The sequence below is a fragment of the Babylonia areolata genome, chromosome 14 (genome assembly GCF_041734735.1).
Source record: "Babylonia areolata isolate BAREFJ2019XMU chromosome 14, ASM4173473v1, whole genome shotgun sequence".
Taxonomy (NCBI): Eukaryota; Metazoa; Mollusca; class Gastropoda; order Neogastropoda; family Buccinidae; genus Babylonia; species Babylonia areolata.
In genome coordinates, this window is record NC_134889.1 from 14009886 (window position 1) to 14029359 (window position 19474).

A 19474-nucleotide genomic window follows, 5' to 3' on the forward strand; every position below is an offset into this window, starting at 1 on the left:
ACACAAACCACGGGCACACACACAACACGGACACAGGAAACACACACACACACGCACACGCGCGTACGCACGAGAGTGTTGAAACACATTTCAAGCATGAGGCAAGTCGTCTTGATCTATGGCCGAATTCGTTTACACAATACACCCCCCCCCCCCCCACCTCTCTCTCTCTCCGCCTTTTGAAATCAACATGACACGTTGTTCCATGAAAGTTTAATTTGCAATCATTGAAAGCCACAAGAAGAATGATGAAGTTATGTTAAAGTCTTAGTAATCGATTCAAACTCGGTTGACCGCAGTCCACATAGCAGTTATTGCTAGTGTGAATAATAGACAAGACTGCGAAAGAACACGGTAGTTGTGCATGTCCCTTTGAACCTCAGTGCAGAACGTTCTGTAATAGGACTTGAAAAACGAACAGTGTGTGGATGCGCGCGCGTGTGTGTAACTGAACGAGTGGGTGACCCATGGTTGGTCAGTGTTCTGAGGAATGTGCAGTAAAAGCATAAGTCTGCGCGCACGCGTGAGAGTACATGTGTGTGTGTGTGTGTGTGTGAAGGGAAGTAATTGGTAGTTCGTTAAGAGCAGTTCCCATGATTTTTCAATTCTTAGAGCGAGGGTTGCTCGGATATGGAATGATTGTCACATGCGAGCATGCGCGCGCGCGCGCGTGTGTGTGTGTGTGTGTGTGTGTGTACGTGCGTGTGTGACCGAAATCTAACTGAACGACACAGGAAACAAATGATGGGCAGCTGTCAGTCGGCTCTAACCAGGTAGGAAGTCTGTTGTGCAAGCAACTCCGTGTTTGTGAAGCTCTTACCGCTTGCTCTCTGACCGAAGATAGGCGCTATGTAAATCTCCATTATAATCAATCAATCAATCAATCGATATTCGTTGGTTCAGTTTCGAATAGACAATGGTGCGAAAAGTTTGTTTGGACGGTCCCATTCGTTGATTGGCATAACTTTTGGAGTTTCTGTCAACACTGGAACTTCAAACGGTCACAAGATAGTTATGGCGTAATCTGACATGAAGTAAACGTCGATAACAACACGTACAAATTCACCTAAACCGGAAGTATGAACAAGTCTGTCGCCGCGGATTCTTCCTTCTGAGAACAGTTTTTGTGTCCATTCACACTAAGTTCTCATCACTTTCGTTTACAAAGGAAAACAAACAGCACACGCATTTACACACAAACGCACGCACGACCGTGCACACACATATACGTTGCCTCCCTGTAGGCCATCATCTTCCACACATACACACACACACGGGCGCGCACTCACACTCAAACAAACACATTAGGCCAAGCTCATCCCCAGGTATGCAAGTTGTTCCACTTTCCTTCCCCCCTTCCCCCACAACCCTTCCCTCTCCCTTCCAGCGAATACAGGTTGCCACGGTCCCCCATTCTCAGCCACCTGAATGGCACTAACCCCTCACCCCCACCCCTATCCCCCAGGACAAAAACAAAACAAAACAAAAAAAACCCCAACAAAGAACGAAAACAATTCATCCTCAATCTATGAATTCAACGTTTTCCTTTCTACCATAGACATGCAGGCGCACACACACACACGCTCTCTCTCTCTCTCTCTCTCACACACACACGCGCGCACATATACACACACACGCGTGCACATATAATCTCATATACATACATGGGGACACACAAACGCGCGCGCATATATGCAAACACACATACACACGCACAAGCACACACACACACACACGCGCGCGCGCGCGGTACGCACACACGCATGCACACTCTCGTGCACAAGCGCGCACGCACACACGCAAACGCACGCGCACACACATACACGCACTCACACACACACAAAGACAAACACGCACGCACACAAAACCACACATACACACGCACACACACACACACGGGGAGACCCCTAACCCTCCCTACCCTCACTTCAATTTCGCTACCCCCCCACGGCTACCCCCCCCCCCCCCCCCAACCCCCCACCTCCCTCCCTCCTCCTCCCCCACCTCAACAACAACAATAAAAGCCCGAAACGTACACGCTGATGCTGGACTCCCCACTACCTTCACAAACCCCAACCCTCTACCTCCCTGCCGCTCCCCATTCCCCGCCCCCCCTCCTCCTACCCCATAAACCCACTTCCGCCCTCCTACTCATACCCCCACGTGCGACCTTCAGGGTCAAGGTCAAATGAAGGTGAAGGTTAAGAGGGGGTTCGGGGGCGGGGTCATCAGCCGTCGGACTCGGAGCGCGTGCTGGTGGACAGGTCCTGCAGGGTGTCCGTCACGCGCTGTCGGTACACCACCCCTTCCCCGCCCACCTCCACCTCCGTCCTCTCCTCCACCACCGCCTCCGACCTCACTGGGCCCCCTCCCCCACCCCGCCGAAGGGGAGCCCCTCTGCCTCTTCTTCCCCCCTCCTCCTCCTCCTCGTCCTCCTCCTCCTCTTCTCCCATGCTGGAGGTGGTGGACGATCTCCGATTCCCCCCACTTCTCCTCCTCCTCCTCTCCATCTCCCTCTCCTTCTCTCGGCGACGTCGTCTGGACGGGGAGGTGGTGGTGGTGGTGGTGGGGGTGGTGCAGGGAGCGTACCCGTAGCCGTAGCCCGGCTCCCCACCCGAGCGGTGGATGGGGGACAGGGAGTGGGTGCGCACCCGGGGCAGCGGGGATGGGCTGGGTGCCGGGTAGGAGGACACGGCCAGGCTGGAGCGCGGCCGGTTCCGGGTGGAGGTCCTGGGCGCGGGTGGGGGCGGGGGTGGTGGGGTCGCCCCGCCCCCTCCTCCTCCTCCCCCTGTCTCCTCCCACCCTCCCCACCACCCCACCGCCGCGTCTCGAGACGGGGTGGGGGTTCTGCGAGGGGACGGGTAAGGGTAGTGGCAAGGGTAGGTCCCCCCTCCCCCTCGCTCCTGCCTGGGGGGGCGGTCCGTCAGTCGGGGTGGGAGAGAGTGGTGGGGTTGGGGGTGAGGGTAGTGGTGGTGCTGGAGGGGGCTGAAGCGGTGGTTGTTGTAGGCGTCGTTGTTGGAGGCGGAGGTGGTGGAGGAGTAGCGCTGGTGGTGGGGGTGGTACTGGTGGTGGTGGAGGAGGGGACGTGGCGTGGTAGAGACGCTGTAGTAGTCACTGACGCGGGTGGCCGAGCCTTCTGTCTGCTCCTCCTCAGTCTCCGTCGGCTCCGCGATCTCGCACACGTGCCGCTCCCTGTCTGTTCAGGGAGCACGCACACAGGCACACGCACACACACACACACACACAGAGAAACGCGCGCGCGCGCACACACACACACACAAATTAGAATAGAATTCATAAAAAACATTCAAAAATACCTTCCAAATATTATTAAACTCAGTCAGCTAATACTGGAAGACAAACTTGTGGGACTGTTTGGGAAATCTGTCAGTAACTGCTGCCAAAAACGCCATAGCGTGCAGAAGGCGTTCAATCTCTTGTTCAATATTTACCTATTTTTTTTTGCTTTTTTTGTGTGCGTGGTTTCAAGTAACTTTGCATGCGTGTCTTTTAACCTTGTTCAGGTTTAACTGACATTCTGATTCTGATTCTGATTCACACACACACACACACACGCACATACAGAGAAACTTTTTAAAAATGAATTTATCATTATTATCATTATTAGTATTGTTGTTTTTTGTTGTTGTTATTATTTTATTTCATTATCATTATTGTTGCTGTTATTACTTGTATTATCCTACATATTTCGAGCATAAATGTACTCGTTTCTTAAACAGTTGATAGAACTGATCTTTTTTTTTTTTTAAACATAATATTGTGTGTGTGTGTGTGTGTGAGTGAGTGGGGGGGGGAGGGGGGGGGGGATGCGCGCGCGCGCACGTGTGTGTGTGTGTATGTGTGTAGTGAAGTTCGGATGTTTCGAACCGTATGATGGTGGCACTCTTTCTTATGTCTTGGCAAAAAAACAACAACAGAAAACAGCAACATCGGAAGCTAATCGGAATGGCATTTCTGGCAAAATCTTCCATTTCCTGAGATGCTTTTTCAGTATCGAAGTGTCAGCGGGCAGGATGTTGTCTGTGGTTGATCTGTGTGAAATCCAAGCTGCTCTCCACAGGCAGATCGCGGAGGAGATAACAATGATGTCAAACGCGTCCACCATGAAAGTCCACGACTGAGATACAGACCAGGTAGGGGAAAGAGTGTACAGAAAACCCCTGTCCTTGGTGGAACTGACCCTGTATCCTATGTTTATGATTTACAACCGGGCTTTCTACCCACGCGGCAGCTGGCTGGGAGTAATATTTTTAACACGCACACCAAACAACAACAACAACAAAAGTTACCTGGGGGCAGATCAGACTTGGGGGTTCTGTAGCTGTAGCTGTCCCCGTACTGGTAACTGGGGCGTCGGCTTTCCTCCGTCGGCGTCTCCCCCCACCCCCTCTTGTACTCCGGATCTCTGAAACATACGCGTGCGTGAGCAGTGTGTGTGTGTGTGTGTGTGTGTGTGTGTGCTACGTAGTCAACCACGCGTGGGTCTTGCCGTCAGGCAAGAGAGACAGGTAGGACATACAAGGCAGACATGCAAGACAGAGATATACAGACCAAAAAGAGAAAACACAGACAGAGATGAGAGATAGTGCGGAGAGACAGACAAAACAGACAAAGAAGACAGTCTCAGAAGACAGGCAAACAGACAGACAGGCAGACAAGAGAAACATGCAAGACATACAGACAAGACTCATCGGAAAAAAAGACAGACAGCCAGACAGACAAGCACGCAGACAGACAAGACAGACAGACAAGATAGACAGACAGACAAGACAGACAGCAGGCAGACAGGCAAAACAGCCAGCCAGCGAGACAGGACAGACAGACAAAACAGCAAGACGAGACAGGCAGACAAAACAGCCAGCCAGCCAGCCAGCCAAAACAGGCAGACAGACAGGACAGGCAGACAGACAGCAGGCAGACAGACAGACAAAACAGCCAGCCAGCCAGGACAGCCAGAAGAGACAGACAGGCAAGACAGCCAGTCAGCCAGGACAGCCAGAAGAGACAGACAGGCAAGACAGCCAGTCAGCCAGGACAGCCAGAAGAGACAGACAGGCAAGACAGCCAGTCAGCCAGGACAGCCAGAAGAGACAGACAGGCAAGACAGCCAGTCAGCCAGGACAGCCAGAAGAGACAGACAGACAAAACAGCCAGTCAGCCAGGACAGCCAGAAGAGACAGACAGGCAGACAGGCAAGACAGCCAGACCAGACAGACAAGACAGGCAGACAAGATAGACAGACGAGACAGACAGACAAGAGACAGACCCGACAAGACAGGCAGACTGACTGACAAGACAGAGACAGACAGACAGGCAGACAGAAAGACAAGACAGCTATACGAGACAAACAAGACAGACAGACGACACAGCCAGCCAGCCAAAACAGACAGACAAGACAGGCAGACAGACAGCAAGCAGACAGACAGACAAAACAGCCAGCCAGCCAGAAGAGACAGACAGGCAAGACAGGCAGACAGACAGACAGGCAAGACAGCCAGACCAGACAGACAAGACAGACAGAGACAAGAGACAGACAGACAGACAGACAGACAAGGTAGGCAGACAGACAGACAAGAAAGCTGTACGAGACAAACAAACAAGACAGACAGTCAAGACAGACAGACAGACAGTCAAGACAGACATGCAGACAGACAGAGAGACAGACAGACAGACGAGACAGACAGACAGTCAAGACAGACATACAGACAAAACAGACAGACAGTCAAGACAGACAGTCAAGACAGACATGCAGCCAGAGAGACAGACAGACAGACGAGACAGACAGACAGTCAAGACAGACATACAGACAAAACAGACAGACAGTCAAGACAGACAGTCAAGACAGACATGCAGCCAGAGAGACAGACAGACAGACGAGACAGACAGTCAAGACAGACAGTCAAGACAGACATGCAGCCAGAGAGACAGACAGACAGACGAGACAGACAGTCAAGACAGACAGACAGACAGTCCAGACAGACATGCAGACAGACAGAGAGACAGAAAGACAGACGAGACAGACAGACAGTCAAGACAGACAGACAGTCAAGACAGACATGCAGACAGACAGAGAGACAGACATACAGACAGTCAAGACAGACAGACAGACAAAACAGACAGACAAAACAGACAGACAGTCAAGACAGACATGCAGAAAAGACAGACAGTCAAGACAGACAGACAGACAAAACAGACAGACAGTCAAGACAGACATACAGACAAGACAGACAGACAGACAGTCAAGACAGACAGTCAAGACAGACAGACAGACAAAACAGACAGACAAAACAGACAGACAGTCAAGACAGACATGCAGACAAGACAGACAGTCAAGACAGACAGACAGACAAAACAGACAGACAGACAGTCAAGACAGACAGACAGACAAGACAGACAGACAGACAGTCAAGACAGACATACAGACAAAACAGACAGACAGACAGTCAAGACAGACAGTCAAGACAGACAGACAGTCAAGACAGACATGCAGACAAGACAGACAGTCAAGACAGACAGACAGACAAAACAGACAGACAGACAGTCAAGACAGACAGTCAAGACAGACATGCAGACCAGACAGACAGTCAAGACAGACATGCAGACAAAACAGACAGACAGTCAAGACAGACAGTCAAGACAGACAGACAGACAAAACAGACAGACAGACAGTCAAGACAGACAGACAGTCAAGACAGACAAAACCAACAGACAAAACAGACAGACAGTCAAGACAGACATGCAGCCAAGACAGACAGACAGACTCACGGACTGTCCAGAGAGGACACCCCACAGTCACGGGTGCCTACTCCGGAGGGGGGCTGGTTGATGTAATCCCACAGTGCTTTGTATTGAAACTTGTACTGCTCCTGTCAGCACAGTAATGTCATCATTATTATCATTATTGATGTACTCCCACAGTGCTTTGTATTGAAACTTGTACTGCTCCTGTCAGCACAGTAATGTCATCATTATTATCATTATTGATGTACTCCCACAGTGTTTTGTACTGAAACTTGTACTGCTCCTGTCAGCACAGTAATGTCATCATTATTATCATTATTGATGTACTCCCACAGTGCTTTGTATTGAAACTTGTACTGTTCCTGTCAGCACAGTATTGTCATCATTATTATCATTATTGATGTACTCCCACAGTGCTTTGTATTGAAACTTGTACTGTTCCTGTCAGCACAGTATTGTCATCATTATTATCATTATTGATGTACTCCCACAGTGTTTTGTACTGAAACTTGTACTGCTCCTGTCAGCACAGTAATGTCATCATTATTATCATTATTGATGTACTCCCACAGTGTTTTGTATTGAAACTTGTACTGCTCCTGTCAGAACAGTATTGTCATTATTATTATCATTATTGATGTACTCCCACAGTGTTTTGTATTGAAACTTGTACTGCTCCTGTCAGAACAGTATTGTCATCATTATTATCGTTATTGATGTACTCCCACAGTGTTTTGTATTGAAACTTGTACTGCTCCTGTCAGCACAGTATTGTCATCATTATTATCATTATTGATGTACTCCCACAGTGTTTTGTATTGAAACTTGTACTGCTCCTGTCAGCACAGTATTGTCATCATTATTATCATTATTGATGTAATCCCACAGTGTTTTGTATTGAAACTTGTACTGCTCCTGTCAGCACAGTAATGTCATCATTATTATCATTATTGATGTACTCCCACAGTGTTTTGTACTGAAACTTGTACTGCTCCTGTCAGCACAGTAATGTCATCATTATTATCATTATTGATGTACTCCCACAGTGTTTTGTATTGAAACTTGTACTGCTCCTGTCAGCACAGTAATGTCATCATTATTATCATTATTGATGTAATCCCACAGTGTTTTGTACTGAAACTTGTACTGCTCCTGTCAGCACAGTAATGTCATCATTATTATCATTATTGATGTACTCCCACAGTGTTTTGTATTGAAACTTGTACTGCTCCTGTCAGCACAGTAATGTCATCATTATACTGCTGTTGTTATAATCAGTATTATTACTAGTATTATTATTATAATTGTTGATATTCTCCAGAGGGGTGGGTTATTATTATTATTATTATTATTTATTATTATTATCAACAATGTTATAATTCTTATTCTTATTGTTATTATTGTCATTATCATCATCATCATCATAACTTATAATTATTATCATTGTTGTTGTTGATATTCTCCACAGGGGGGCAGGTTGGTGTAATCGCACAGTGTTTTGTATGGATGGGCGCAATAGCTGTGTGGATAAAACGGACTTTCAGTCTGAGGGTCCCGGTTTCGAATGTCGGTAACGGCGCCTGGTAGGTAAAGGGTGGAGATTTTTTTCGATCTCCCAGGTCAACATAATTATGTGCAGACCTGCTAGTGCCTGAACCCCCTGCGTATGTATGCGCACGCCGAAAGATCAAATACGCACGTTAAAGATCTTGTAATCCATGTCAGCGCTCGATGGGTTGTGGAAACAAGAACATACCCAGCATACACATCCCCGAAAACGGAGTATGGCTGCCGACATGGCGGGGTAAATAAACAAAACGGTCATACACGTAAATGTCTGTCTGAGTGTGTATGTGTGCGTGCTTGAAACCTGACTGAATGACACAGGAAACAAATGATGAGCGCCCGATGCCAGCCGTCAGTCGGCTCTACGCAGGTAGGCAGCCTTTTGTGTAAATGACCCCGTGTTTGCAAAGCGCTTAGAGCCTGGTCTCCGACCGAGGATAGGCGCTATATAAGTATCCCCATCACAAATAAAACATGTACTGCTCCTGGGAGCACAGCACCATTATCACCGATATTCTCCAGAGGAGGGCAGGCTGATGTAATCCCATAGTGTTTTGTACAGAAACCTGTACTGCTCCTGTCAAAACAGTTTTGTTGTTGCTGTTGTTAATTTCTTATTTAAAAAAAAATCATACCATCATTACCATTATTATTATTATTAGTAGTAGTAGTAGTAGTAGTAGTCGAAAACTGAACGGATGTGATACATCCATGTAAATATATCTTTATCTCTCTCTGTCTCTCTTTGTCTCATTCTCACTTTCACACTCACACACACACACACGCACACACATGTACACCTCATGAACAAACATTCACAGCATAGACACACAGAGAAAAGCACACAGCATGAACACAGACAGAAAAGCACACAGCACAAACACACACACACACACACACACACAACAACAACAACAACAACAACACCCCCAAAAAAAACAACAACACACACACACACACAAAAAACGAAAAACAAAAAACACACAAACACCAAGAACACACACACACACACACGCTCACCATGAACACACACACACACACACATACCATGAACACACATACACGCACACACACACACGCACATTATCACACACACACAGAACAGAAGGACTCACAAAGTTGCCAACTGCCCGGGGGCAGAGTTTACGGAGGGCCCTGCAGGTCCGGTACACACTGACCAAGTTCTCCTCGTCCATACGAGAGGTCATCAGAGATGCGGCCACGAACAAACCTGAACAGCAACGACAATGATGATGATAGTGATTATGATAGTAATAACAGTAATGATAATAATAACAGCAGTAGTATCAAGTATCTTTCTGAACTCCTCCATATCTATATTCCGTCTCGTCAGCTCCGTTCTTCCTCTGATACTCGACTTCTCAGGATACCTCACGTCAGAAGTAAGATCTATGGACACAGATCGTTTTCTTTTCAATCGCCAAAGACGTGGGACAAGCTCCCTGATAACCTCCGTCATTCTGATTCCCTTGCATCTTTTAAATCTCGTCCCAAAACCTTTTCCCTCAGCAATAAGTTCAAGTGTGGCAGGTCCACTTCCTTTGCGTTAGCTGTGCTTGACTATGTGTGTATACATATGTATGTGTACCTAACTACATGCATGTATATGAATGTGTAGTGTAGTGTAGTGTAGTGTAGTGTAGTGTAGTGTGTGTGTGTGTGTGTGTGTGTGTGCGCGCGCGCACGTCTGTTTATGTATGTTTGTGCGTGCCTATGTGTGCGTATGTGTTGAGGGTAGCTGTTAGGTACACAGGTATGTTGATGTAATCCCATAGTGTTTTGTACACTGCTCCAAGCAGTGGCACATGCTGGACTATGTGATTGTCCGGCAAAGGGACAGAGGTGATGTTTCCGTTACACGCTGCATGAGAGGAAGTCTGTTGGTTGGGCCATCGCCTGGTATGCAGCAAGATAAACATCAGACTTTCACGCAAGCTCCAACCAGCCAGGCAGAAACCCACTAGGAAGCTGAACATCCGCCGCCTCCCTATCACCAAGGACGTGCTGCAGCAACAAATCCAAGCAGCTCTCCCTGAAATTCCTGTATCGACTGATGTAGAAGAGGTATGAAGCACCTTTAGAGATGCTGTGTACACAGCAGCAGCTGACACACCCGGCTTTGTACAGAGGAGCCACAAAGACTGGTTTGACGAGAACGACTCTGGAATCTCCAAGCTCCTGAACATACTGCATAAACGGCATCAGGATCACATTTCCGATAAAGACTGCTAGAGGAAGAAGAACCAGTACTTGCAAACCAAGCAACTCGTACAGAAGGGGTTGCGTGAGATGAAGAACACCTGGTGGGAGAGAAAGTCCGAAGAGCTTCAGTCCGCTGCTGATGCTCACGACATGAAGACCTTCCATGATGGTCTCCGAGCTGTGTATGGGCTGAGAGTCACAGGATCAACCCCTGTCCGAGCCTTGGACCAGACCACCCTCCTGACAGACAAGAAAGACATCTTTGCCCGCTGGGCAGAGCACTTCAACACCCTCCTCAACAGGGACTCGTCCGTATTTGACGAGGTAATTGCAGCCCTCCCACAGCCACCAGTCAATGACTCACTAGCTGCCCCTCCCACCAAGGCCGAGACCCGGAAGGCCCTGAAGCTGACAACGTCAGGAAAAGCACCAGGAGCGGATGGAATCCAGGCCGACATCTACAAGTATGGAGGCGAGGTGCTGACAGACAAGCTGATCGCCCTGTTCCAGTTTATCTGGGAGAGTGGGGAGGTCCCCCAGGATTTCAAGGATGCTTCAATTGTCCACATTTACAAACGGAAGGGAGACAAAACATCCTGCGATAACCACCGTGGAATCTCTCTCCTCTACATCGCCGGCAAGATCGCCCGCATTCTACTGAACAGACTGGTTGACCATGTCTCCAACACAGTCATCCCTGAAGCACAGTGCGGCTTCCGCTCAGGCGGGGGAACATGTGACATGATGTTTGCCGTACGCCAGATGCAAGAGAAGTGTTGTGAGCAGAACAAGGAGCTCCACATGGTCATCGTAGACCTGACTAAGGCCTTCGACACGGTGAACCGCCGTGGTCTGTGGAAGATCCTCCTAAAGTTCTGCTGCCCAGAGAGCCTAATCCAGCTGATTGCGTCAATACACGATGGCAAGCAGGCGAGAGTATAGGAAAATACTGATCCGTTCCCCGTGGTAAATTTAGTGAAGCAGGGCTGCGTCCTGGCACCCACACTGTTCTCCATTCTCTTCTCTGCCATGCTGATTGACGTCTTCCAAGACTGTGACCGGGGCATCTACATTCAGTTTCGCACAGATGGCAAACTTTTCAACTTGCGGCGACTCCTTGCTAGGTCCAGGGTGTTTGAGGCACTGTTGAGAGAGTTCCTCTTCACTTGCTGCACACACCCATAAGGACATGCAGTTCATTACGGACAGGTTCTCAACCTCCTGCAGGCGCTTTGGACTCACCATCAGCCTCAGCAAGACAGAGTCCATGTACCAACCAGCTAGCTCACAGAACACCAGTGCTTCCGCCCCCCACCTGCAATCAAGATCGATGACACAGAGACCAAGTCAGTCGACAAGTTTTGCTACCTGGGCAGCACCCTATGCAGCAACGGAGCCCTTGATGGAGAAGTGACGCTGCGCATCGCCAAGGCCAGCTCCGCCTTTGGCACACTCCACAACAGGCTGTGGAACAACAAAGGCATCATGCTCAGCTGTTGTGCTGACCACCTTGTTGTACTGCTGTGAAACATGGACGACGTATCGCCGTCACATTCAACAACTTGAGCAGTTCCACCAGAGATGCCTACGAAAGATCCTCGGCATAAAGTGGCAATACAGCGTATCCAACCTCCAGGTCCTAGAGAGGAGCGGCCTGCCCAGCATCTAAAGCCTGCTGATCCAGTGCCAGCTACGCTGGACAGGACACGTTGCCCGCATGACAGACAACAGGATCCCGAAGATGCTATTGTATGGCCAGCTGAAGGAAGGCCACCGCGAACTTGGAAGACCCTGCAAGCGCTTCAAGGACACCTTGAAGACAAACCTCAAAGCCTGTGATATAGACATCGCTTCCTGGGAAACTGATGCTCTTGACCGTTTGGAGGATGCTGTGCTGTAGTGGCAGAAAAAACGTTTGAAAATAAGAGAACGCTGGCCACTAAGGAGAAGCGTAAGCGAAAGAAGCAGGGCCCAACTTCTGGAGACGTTTTCCCTTGCAACACTTGTGGGAAGTGCTGCGCATCCAGAATCGGCCTCTTCTCCCATATGAGGATACACACCAACAAATAAGCCTGCCTGCCTACTCATCCGTCGGTCCGACGGGAGACTCCATCATCATATGTGTGTATGTGTTGAGGGTAGCTGTTAGGTACACATGTATGTTAAAATATATGTATGCATTGTGTGTGTGTGTGTGTGTGTGTGTGTGTGTGTGTGTGTGTGTTTAGTCACATTTGGGTGTGAGTATGTGACATTGATGCAATGTGTTATGCAAACAAAAGTGTTTTTGTAAAGCACCTAGAGCAGATTTCTGAACAGTGTGCTGTATAAGTATTCATTATTATTATGTTATTAGTAGTAGTGGTAGTAGTGGCTGTAGTAGTTATCATCATTATCATCATCGTTATCATTAAAAAAATTCTTATTCTTATTTCTATTAACCGATAATACTGACAGCAATGAAAATATACAAGTGAAATAAACAAACAGAAGATGAAAGAGGAGGAGGAGAAGCACAAGAAGAAGAAGAAGCAGAAGAAGAAGGGGGAGGAGGAGAAGAAGGAGAAGCAGAAGTAGCAGAAGGAGAAGCACAAGAAGCTAAGGAGACTTTTCCTGAGACAGCGTGAATTTCATTAACTCGGGAATTTTTTTTAACACTGCCGTGAAAAGATTATGCCATTTTAGCACTGCGAAAATCGCTCATATAACCCAGCCTGCTCCGCGTTCGCCTGGATCCAAACAGACGTTGTGTTTGTCAGTGTGTGAGGTCTGCACTCGACTGGATCACACATAGTGGCCTGGGTAGCATTCCATGACAGACAGACAGACCTCCGGAAATGGAGGTGCATACAAATAATGCCATATACGTGCCAGCGTTCTTCTGGACATACTGGTCCCTCTATCAGGGTGAAACAACTTGTGCACTAGCATTCGGAAATACGAAATGTTGTACACACACACACACACATATATATATATATAAATAAACATACACACACGAATCCACACACGTCTATCATTGATCAAAGGTAAAAGACGCTAGGTCAAAGAAAGAACAAATACACACACACACACACAAACACGCACACACACACAAATCCAAAATCAACAACACACACACACACGCACGGACACACACACACACACACGCGTACATCCACTCATGTTTATTATCGATCAATGGGAAAATACCTTAAATTAAAGAAAGAACACACACACACACACACACACACACACACACACACACACACACACACTCACACGCACACACACACTCACTCACTCACACACACACACACACACACACACACACACACACACACACACAGACGCACAGACCTGAACACTGGGCCCCGTTCCGGCAGTGCACCAGGATGGGGGTGGAATCCAAGCTCACCTCTAACTGCCACTGCTTCACCTGTCCACACACAATGACGGTGACGACGACGATGATGATGATATGATGATGATGATGATGATGATGACACCATGAATGTGATGACATGATGACGAAGACGACGACAACGACGATGATATGATCATGATGACGACGACGACGATGATGACGACGACGATGATAACAATGACGACGACGACGCTGATGATGATATGATGATGATGGTGACGACGACGATGATAATCATGATGATAATGACGACGACGACAATGATAATGACGACGACGACAAAGACAATGCTGATGATGACGACGACGATGATAATACGATGATGGCGACGACGACGATGATAATGACGACGACGACAACGACAATGCTGATGATGACGACGATGATAATTCGATGATGGCGACGACGACGATGATGCCAATGACGACGATGGTATGATCATGATGATAACGACGACGACGATGACAAAGAAGAAAAAGAAGAAGAAGAAGAAGAAGAAGATGATGATGATGATGATGACGATGACGATGAAGGAGGGCACCGACACAAACGATACCACAGTAAAAAACAAAACAAAAAAAAAACACACGACGAAACGGCATCAACGACACAAATACCTCTACGACCACGCAATGATAACAACAACACTACAATGATGAGGAGGATTAAGATGAAAGATGACAAGGAGATGACATAACAATAACAACAATAACAACTATATTATTATATAATAATAATAATGACAAGAAGAAAAAGCTAGTGAGATAAACACAACAACAAAAAGACGATGACAATGAACAGAAAAGGAAGGGTTAAAAAAGAAAAAGAAAATCACCAATAGCAGCGCTACAGTCAACCAACCTTATCCTCTTCCACCACCACCACCACCACCACCGACCCTCCCCCGCCCTACCCCCAACACCTCCCGACCCCGCCCCTCCCCCCCCACACACATACACCAACCACCAGCACCCCACACCCACCCCTCACTACTCCACCTTGTCACACAGAGTCAGGAGCGTGGACCTGGCGGAAGGGGGAGGGCACTCCTGGCTCCCCCTCCACCTCCCCTCGGTGGGCGGGAGGTTGGAGCGCGTCCTGTCAGCTTGCTGCCCCCCACCCCCAACCCCCTGTCCTCTGGAGCCGTACCCGTCCCACTGGGCGGCGGAGGGCTGGTGGGTGGACTCTTCCGGTGGGGGTGGGTTCCACCCGTGGAAGTGGAACTGCCGCACCACCCTGTGCAAGGACAGATGGGTCAATGACTGAAAGGATACGTGGGAGGACGAGTAACTGTGCGTAGGATGGTCGGTCGTGTCCACCTACGACCACCAGAACAGCAGAGGGGGCAGGCATCTCCTGTCCTGTCTATCTGGGCCAGAACTGGATTGCAGTGTGGAGAGTGTCTTGCCCAAGTCACATCCCCACTCTCTCGGCCAAGAGGGTTTTTAGAACAGTCGGCGCTGATGGTTCCCAATAGGCCGACTCCCCCCCCCCCCTCCCCGCCGTCTCCCTCCCACTCCAAAAGCTGCAGCACTGAGACTAAGAGCCAGTGCAGTATTGCCTCCAAATTTCTAGCCCTCGAAGCTACAGCACGAAGAACCAGTGCAATCCTGCCTCCTGATTTCAGAGTCATGGTCCTTCACAAAAGACTGAACTGTAAACTACTCCCCACTGCAGAGGAGAAAGCATGGATCAAACAGCTCTCACTTAGCTGTTGGCCCAGCTGTAAACTTATGTCGTTCTTTTCTGTGATATAAGCCGAGCGTTGAGCAAACAGATGGTGGGTGAATTAATGGTTGTCTATCAATAATCCGCATTCAAATACCCATACTGACAAGCGTGTTGACTGCCTTTAAAATGGTAAAAATATAACATAAACAATATTGAATCAAAAACACACGAAAAACCTCAACTTTCTAACTTACGAAGGATTAACAGTTTTAGATTAAAGTCTAATCTTCTACCTTTCTCTCTGTCTCGCTCTCTGTCACACAAACACACAGACGCACACACAAACCTCTGCTGCAAGCACACTCACACCCACCCACCCACACATACGCACACACACACACACACACTCCGCTGCAAGTACACACACACACACACACACGCATGATTATTTCCGTCATTGCAACTTTATCATAATTATGGAGGCGCCGCAGCAGAAGTGGTAAGGCGCTGGACTTTATACACCCGGTGTTCACCAGTGATCAGAGTTCGAGGCCCCGTTTCGGCATGGTGTGTTGTCCTCGGGAAAGGCACTTCACTTCGTGTGAATGATACCTGTCTATGGATGGGGAAAGTTCAAAACTGCAGAAGGAGCGGACCGGGCCCCGCCTTCCTGTGGTGAACCACACAAACAGTGGATATGAATTAACTATACCCTGTGGTCGTTAAAGGCTGTTGGACCTTTTAAAGTTTTTTTTCCCATATTTTTTTTTATATGATTAGCATTGATACATTGATCAAACAAGGTCACGTAAAGATACCCTATGTCGGAAAATCAAGGGGAAAAAAAAAGGTATAACGGATTATAAAAAACATTAAAAAAAACAACAACAATTAAAAACAACGCTAACAACAACGAGCCAGAACAAGACCTCACTTAACAACAACAACAACAATCATCATCATCATCATCATCATCATCATCATCATCATCATCATCATCATCATCATCATCATCATCGTAATAATAATAATAATGATATATTATCATTAATAACAATAATGATGACAGTACTAGTAATCATAATAATAATGATAACAATGATAATGATAATAATAATAAGAAGAAGAACTCATTCAACGTTTTTTCTCCCTCAAAATAGAGCTCAAAGTGTGCGCTTCACAGACATGTACCCCCTCCCCGCCACCCCCACCCATCCACAAAAAATAACAACAAAAACCAAACACCCCTCCCCCAAAAACAACAACAACAACAACAAAAAACAACCCAAAAAACAAAAACCCCAACAAAGCAAACAACAACAACAACAGAACAACAACAACCAACACCTCTATCAGCTATTAAATCAGCTATTATTATCAACAACGGAACAATCTACTTGGCCTCCTCGTGGACCCGGTGTCTGTGCAGTAGCTGCAGTGTCCGCACGGTCAGGCAGTGGTCACACTCCGTGTCCAGCAGCACCACCTGGAAGGGCTCCCACGTGCGGGTGCTCACAGGCGGCCAGTACTCCCCTTGGTACGCCCCGCCTGAGGACTGACCACGGCGAAATTAACCACTCAGCTGAGGTACCACAGCCTTCGCCACACCACAGCCCACCACACCACATCAAACCGCACCACAGAACACCACAGCCTTCACCATAGCACAGCACAGCACACCACAGCCTTCACCACAGTACAGCACAGCACAGCGCAGCCTTCACAGCACAGCACAGCACAACACACACCACAAAACAGTACAGACCAAACACCACCACACCACACAGCAGCACAGCCTTCACCACACTACACCACACCACACCACACACTACAGCCTTCACCAGACCACACACCAAAGCACACCACACCACACCACACCACCTTCACCACACCACACCACACCACACCACCTTCACTACACCTCACCACAGCCTTCACTACACCTCACCACAGCCTTCACTACACCTCACCACAGCCTTCACTACACCTCACCACAGCCTTCACTACACCACACCACAGCCTTCACTACACCTCACCACAGCCTTCACTACACCTCACCACAGCCTTCACTACACCTCACCACAGCCTTCACTACACCACACCACAGCCTTCACTACACCTCACCACAGCCTTCACTACACCACACCACAGCCTTCACCACACCACAGCCTTCACTACACCTCACCACAGCCTTCACTACACCACAGCCTTCACTACACCTCACCACAGCCTTCACTACACCTCATCCCAGCCTTCACTACACCACACCACAGCCTTCACTACACCACACCCAAGCCTTCACCACACCTCACCACAGCCTTCACTACACCTCACCACAGCCTTCACTACACCACACTACAGCCTTCACTACACCACACCACAGCCTTCACTACACCACACTACAGCCTTCACTACACCACACCCCAGCCTTCACTACACCACACCACAGCCTTCACTACACCTCACCCCAGCCTTCACTACACCTCACCCCAGCCTTCACTACACCACACTACAGCCTTCACTACACCACACCACAGCCTTCACTACACCTCACCCCAGCCTTCACTACACCTCACCACACTACAGCCTTCACTACACCACACCCCAGCCTTCACTACACCACACTACAGCCTTCACTACACCACACCACAGCCTTCACTACACCTCACCCCAGCCTTCACTACACCTCACCCCAGCCTTCACTACACCACACTACAGCCTTCACTACACCACACCACAGCCTTCACTACACCTCACCCCAGCCTTCACTACACCTCACCACACTACAGCCTTCACTACACCACACCCCAGCCTTCACTACACCACACCACAGCCTTCACTACACCACACCCCAGCCTTCACTACACCTCACCCCAGCCTTCACCACACCTCACCACACTACAGCCTTCACTACACCACACCCCAGCCTTCACCACACCTCACCACACTACAGCCTTCACTACACCTCACCCCAGCCTTCACCACACCTCACCACACTACAGCCTTCACTACACCTCACCCCAGCCTTCACCACACCTCACCACACTACAGCCTTCACTACACCACACCCCAGCCTTCACCACACCTCACCCCAGCCTTCACTACACCACACCCCAGCCTTCACCACACCTCACCACAGCCTTCACTACACCTCACCCCAGCCTTCACTACACCTCACTACAGCCTTCACTACACCACACCACAGCCTTCACTACACCACACTACAGCCTTCACTACACCACACCACAGCCTTCACTACACCTCACCCCAGCCTTCACTACACCTCACTACAGCCTTCACTACACCACACCACAGCCTTCACCACACCTCACCACAGCCTTCACTACACCTCACCACAGCCTTCACTACACCACACTACAGCCTTCACTACACCACACCACAGCCTTCACTACACCACACTACAGCCTTCACTACACCACACCCCAGCCTTCACTACACCACACCACAGCCTTCACTACACCTCACCACAGCCTTCACTACACCACACTACAGCCTTCACTACACCACACCCCAGCCTTCACTACACCACACTACAGCCTTCACTACACCACACCACAGCCTTCACTACACCACACCACAGCCTTCACTACACCTCACCACAGCCTTCACTACACCACACTACAGCCTTCACTACACCTCACCCCAGCCTTCACTACACCACACCACAGCCTTCACTACACCACACTACAGCCTTCACTCCCAGCCTTCACTACACCACACTACAGCCTTCACTACACCTCACCCCAGCCTTCACTACACCACACCCCAGCCTTCACTACACCTCACCCCAGCCTTCACTACACCACACCACAGCCTTCACTACAC

At 48.8% G+C, this 19474-nt stretch overlaps 1 protein-coding gene across 1 annotated transcript; it reads right to left on the reverse strand.

Moving 5' to 3' along the window:
- Window positions 1-2184: 2184 nt before the first annotated feature.
- On the reverse strand, window positions 2185-16843 carry LOC143289614 (uncharacterized). The gene is made up of 10 exons (XM_076598656.1): window positions 16840-16843; window positions 16241-16298; window positions 14956-15193; window positions 13891-13969; window positions 9444-9559; window positions 6787-6887; window positions 4311-4426; window positions 2977-3196; window positions 2489-2730; window positions 2185-2267 (listed from the first exon to the last, which is right to left on the reverse strand). The coding sequence occupies exons 1-10, from the start codon at window positions 16841-16843 to the stop codon at window positions 2185-2187; spliced, it is 1257 nt and encodes a 418-aa protein (XP_076454771.1).
- Between the last annotated feature and the right edge of the window lie 2631 nt (window positions 16844-19474).

Coding starts and splice junctions, on each gene's coding strand:
- LOC143289614 (XM_076598656.1), bottom strand. Junction 4,427..6,786: donor GTGTCCTCTCTGGACAGTCC/GTGAGTCTGTCT, acceptor CGTATGTTTCAG/AGATCCGGAGTACAAGAGGG. Junction 2,268..2,488: donor GGAGAGGAGGAGGAGGAGAA/GTGGGGGGAATC, acceptor GACACCCTGCAG/GACCTGTCCACCAGCACGCG.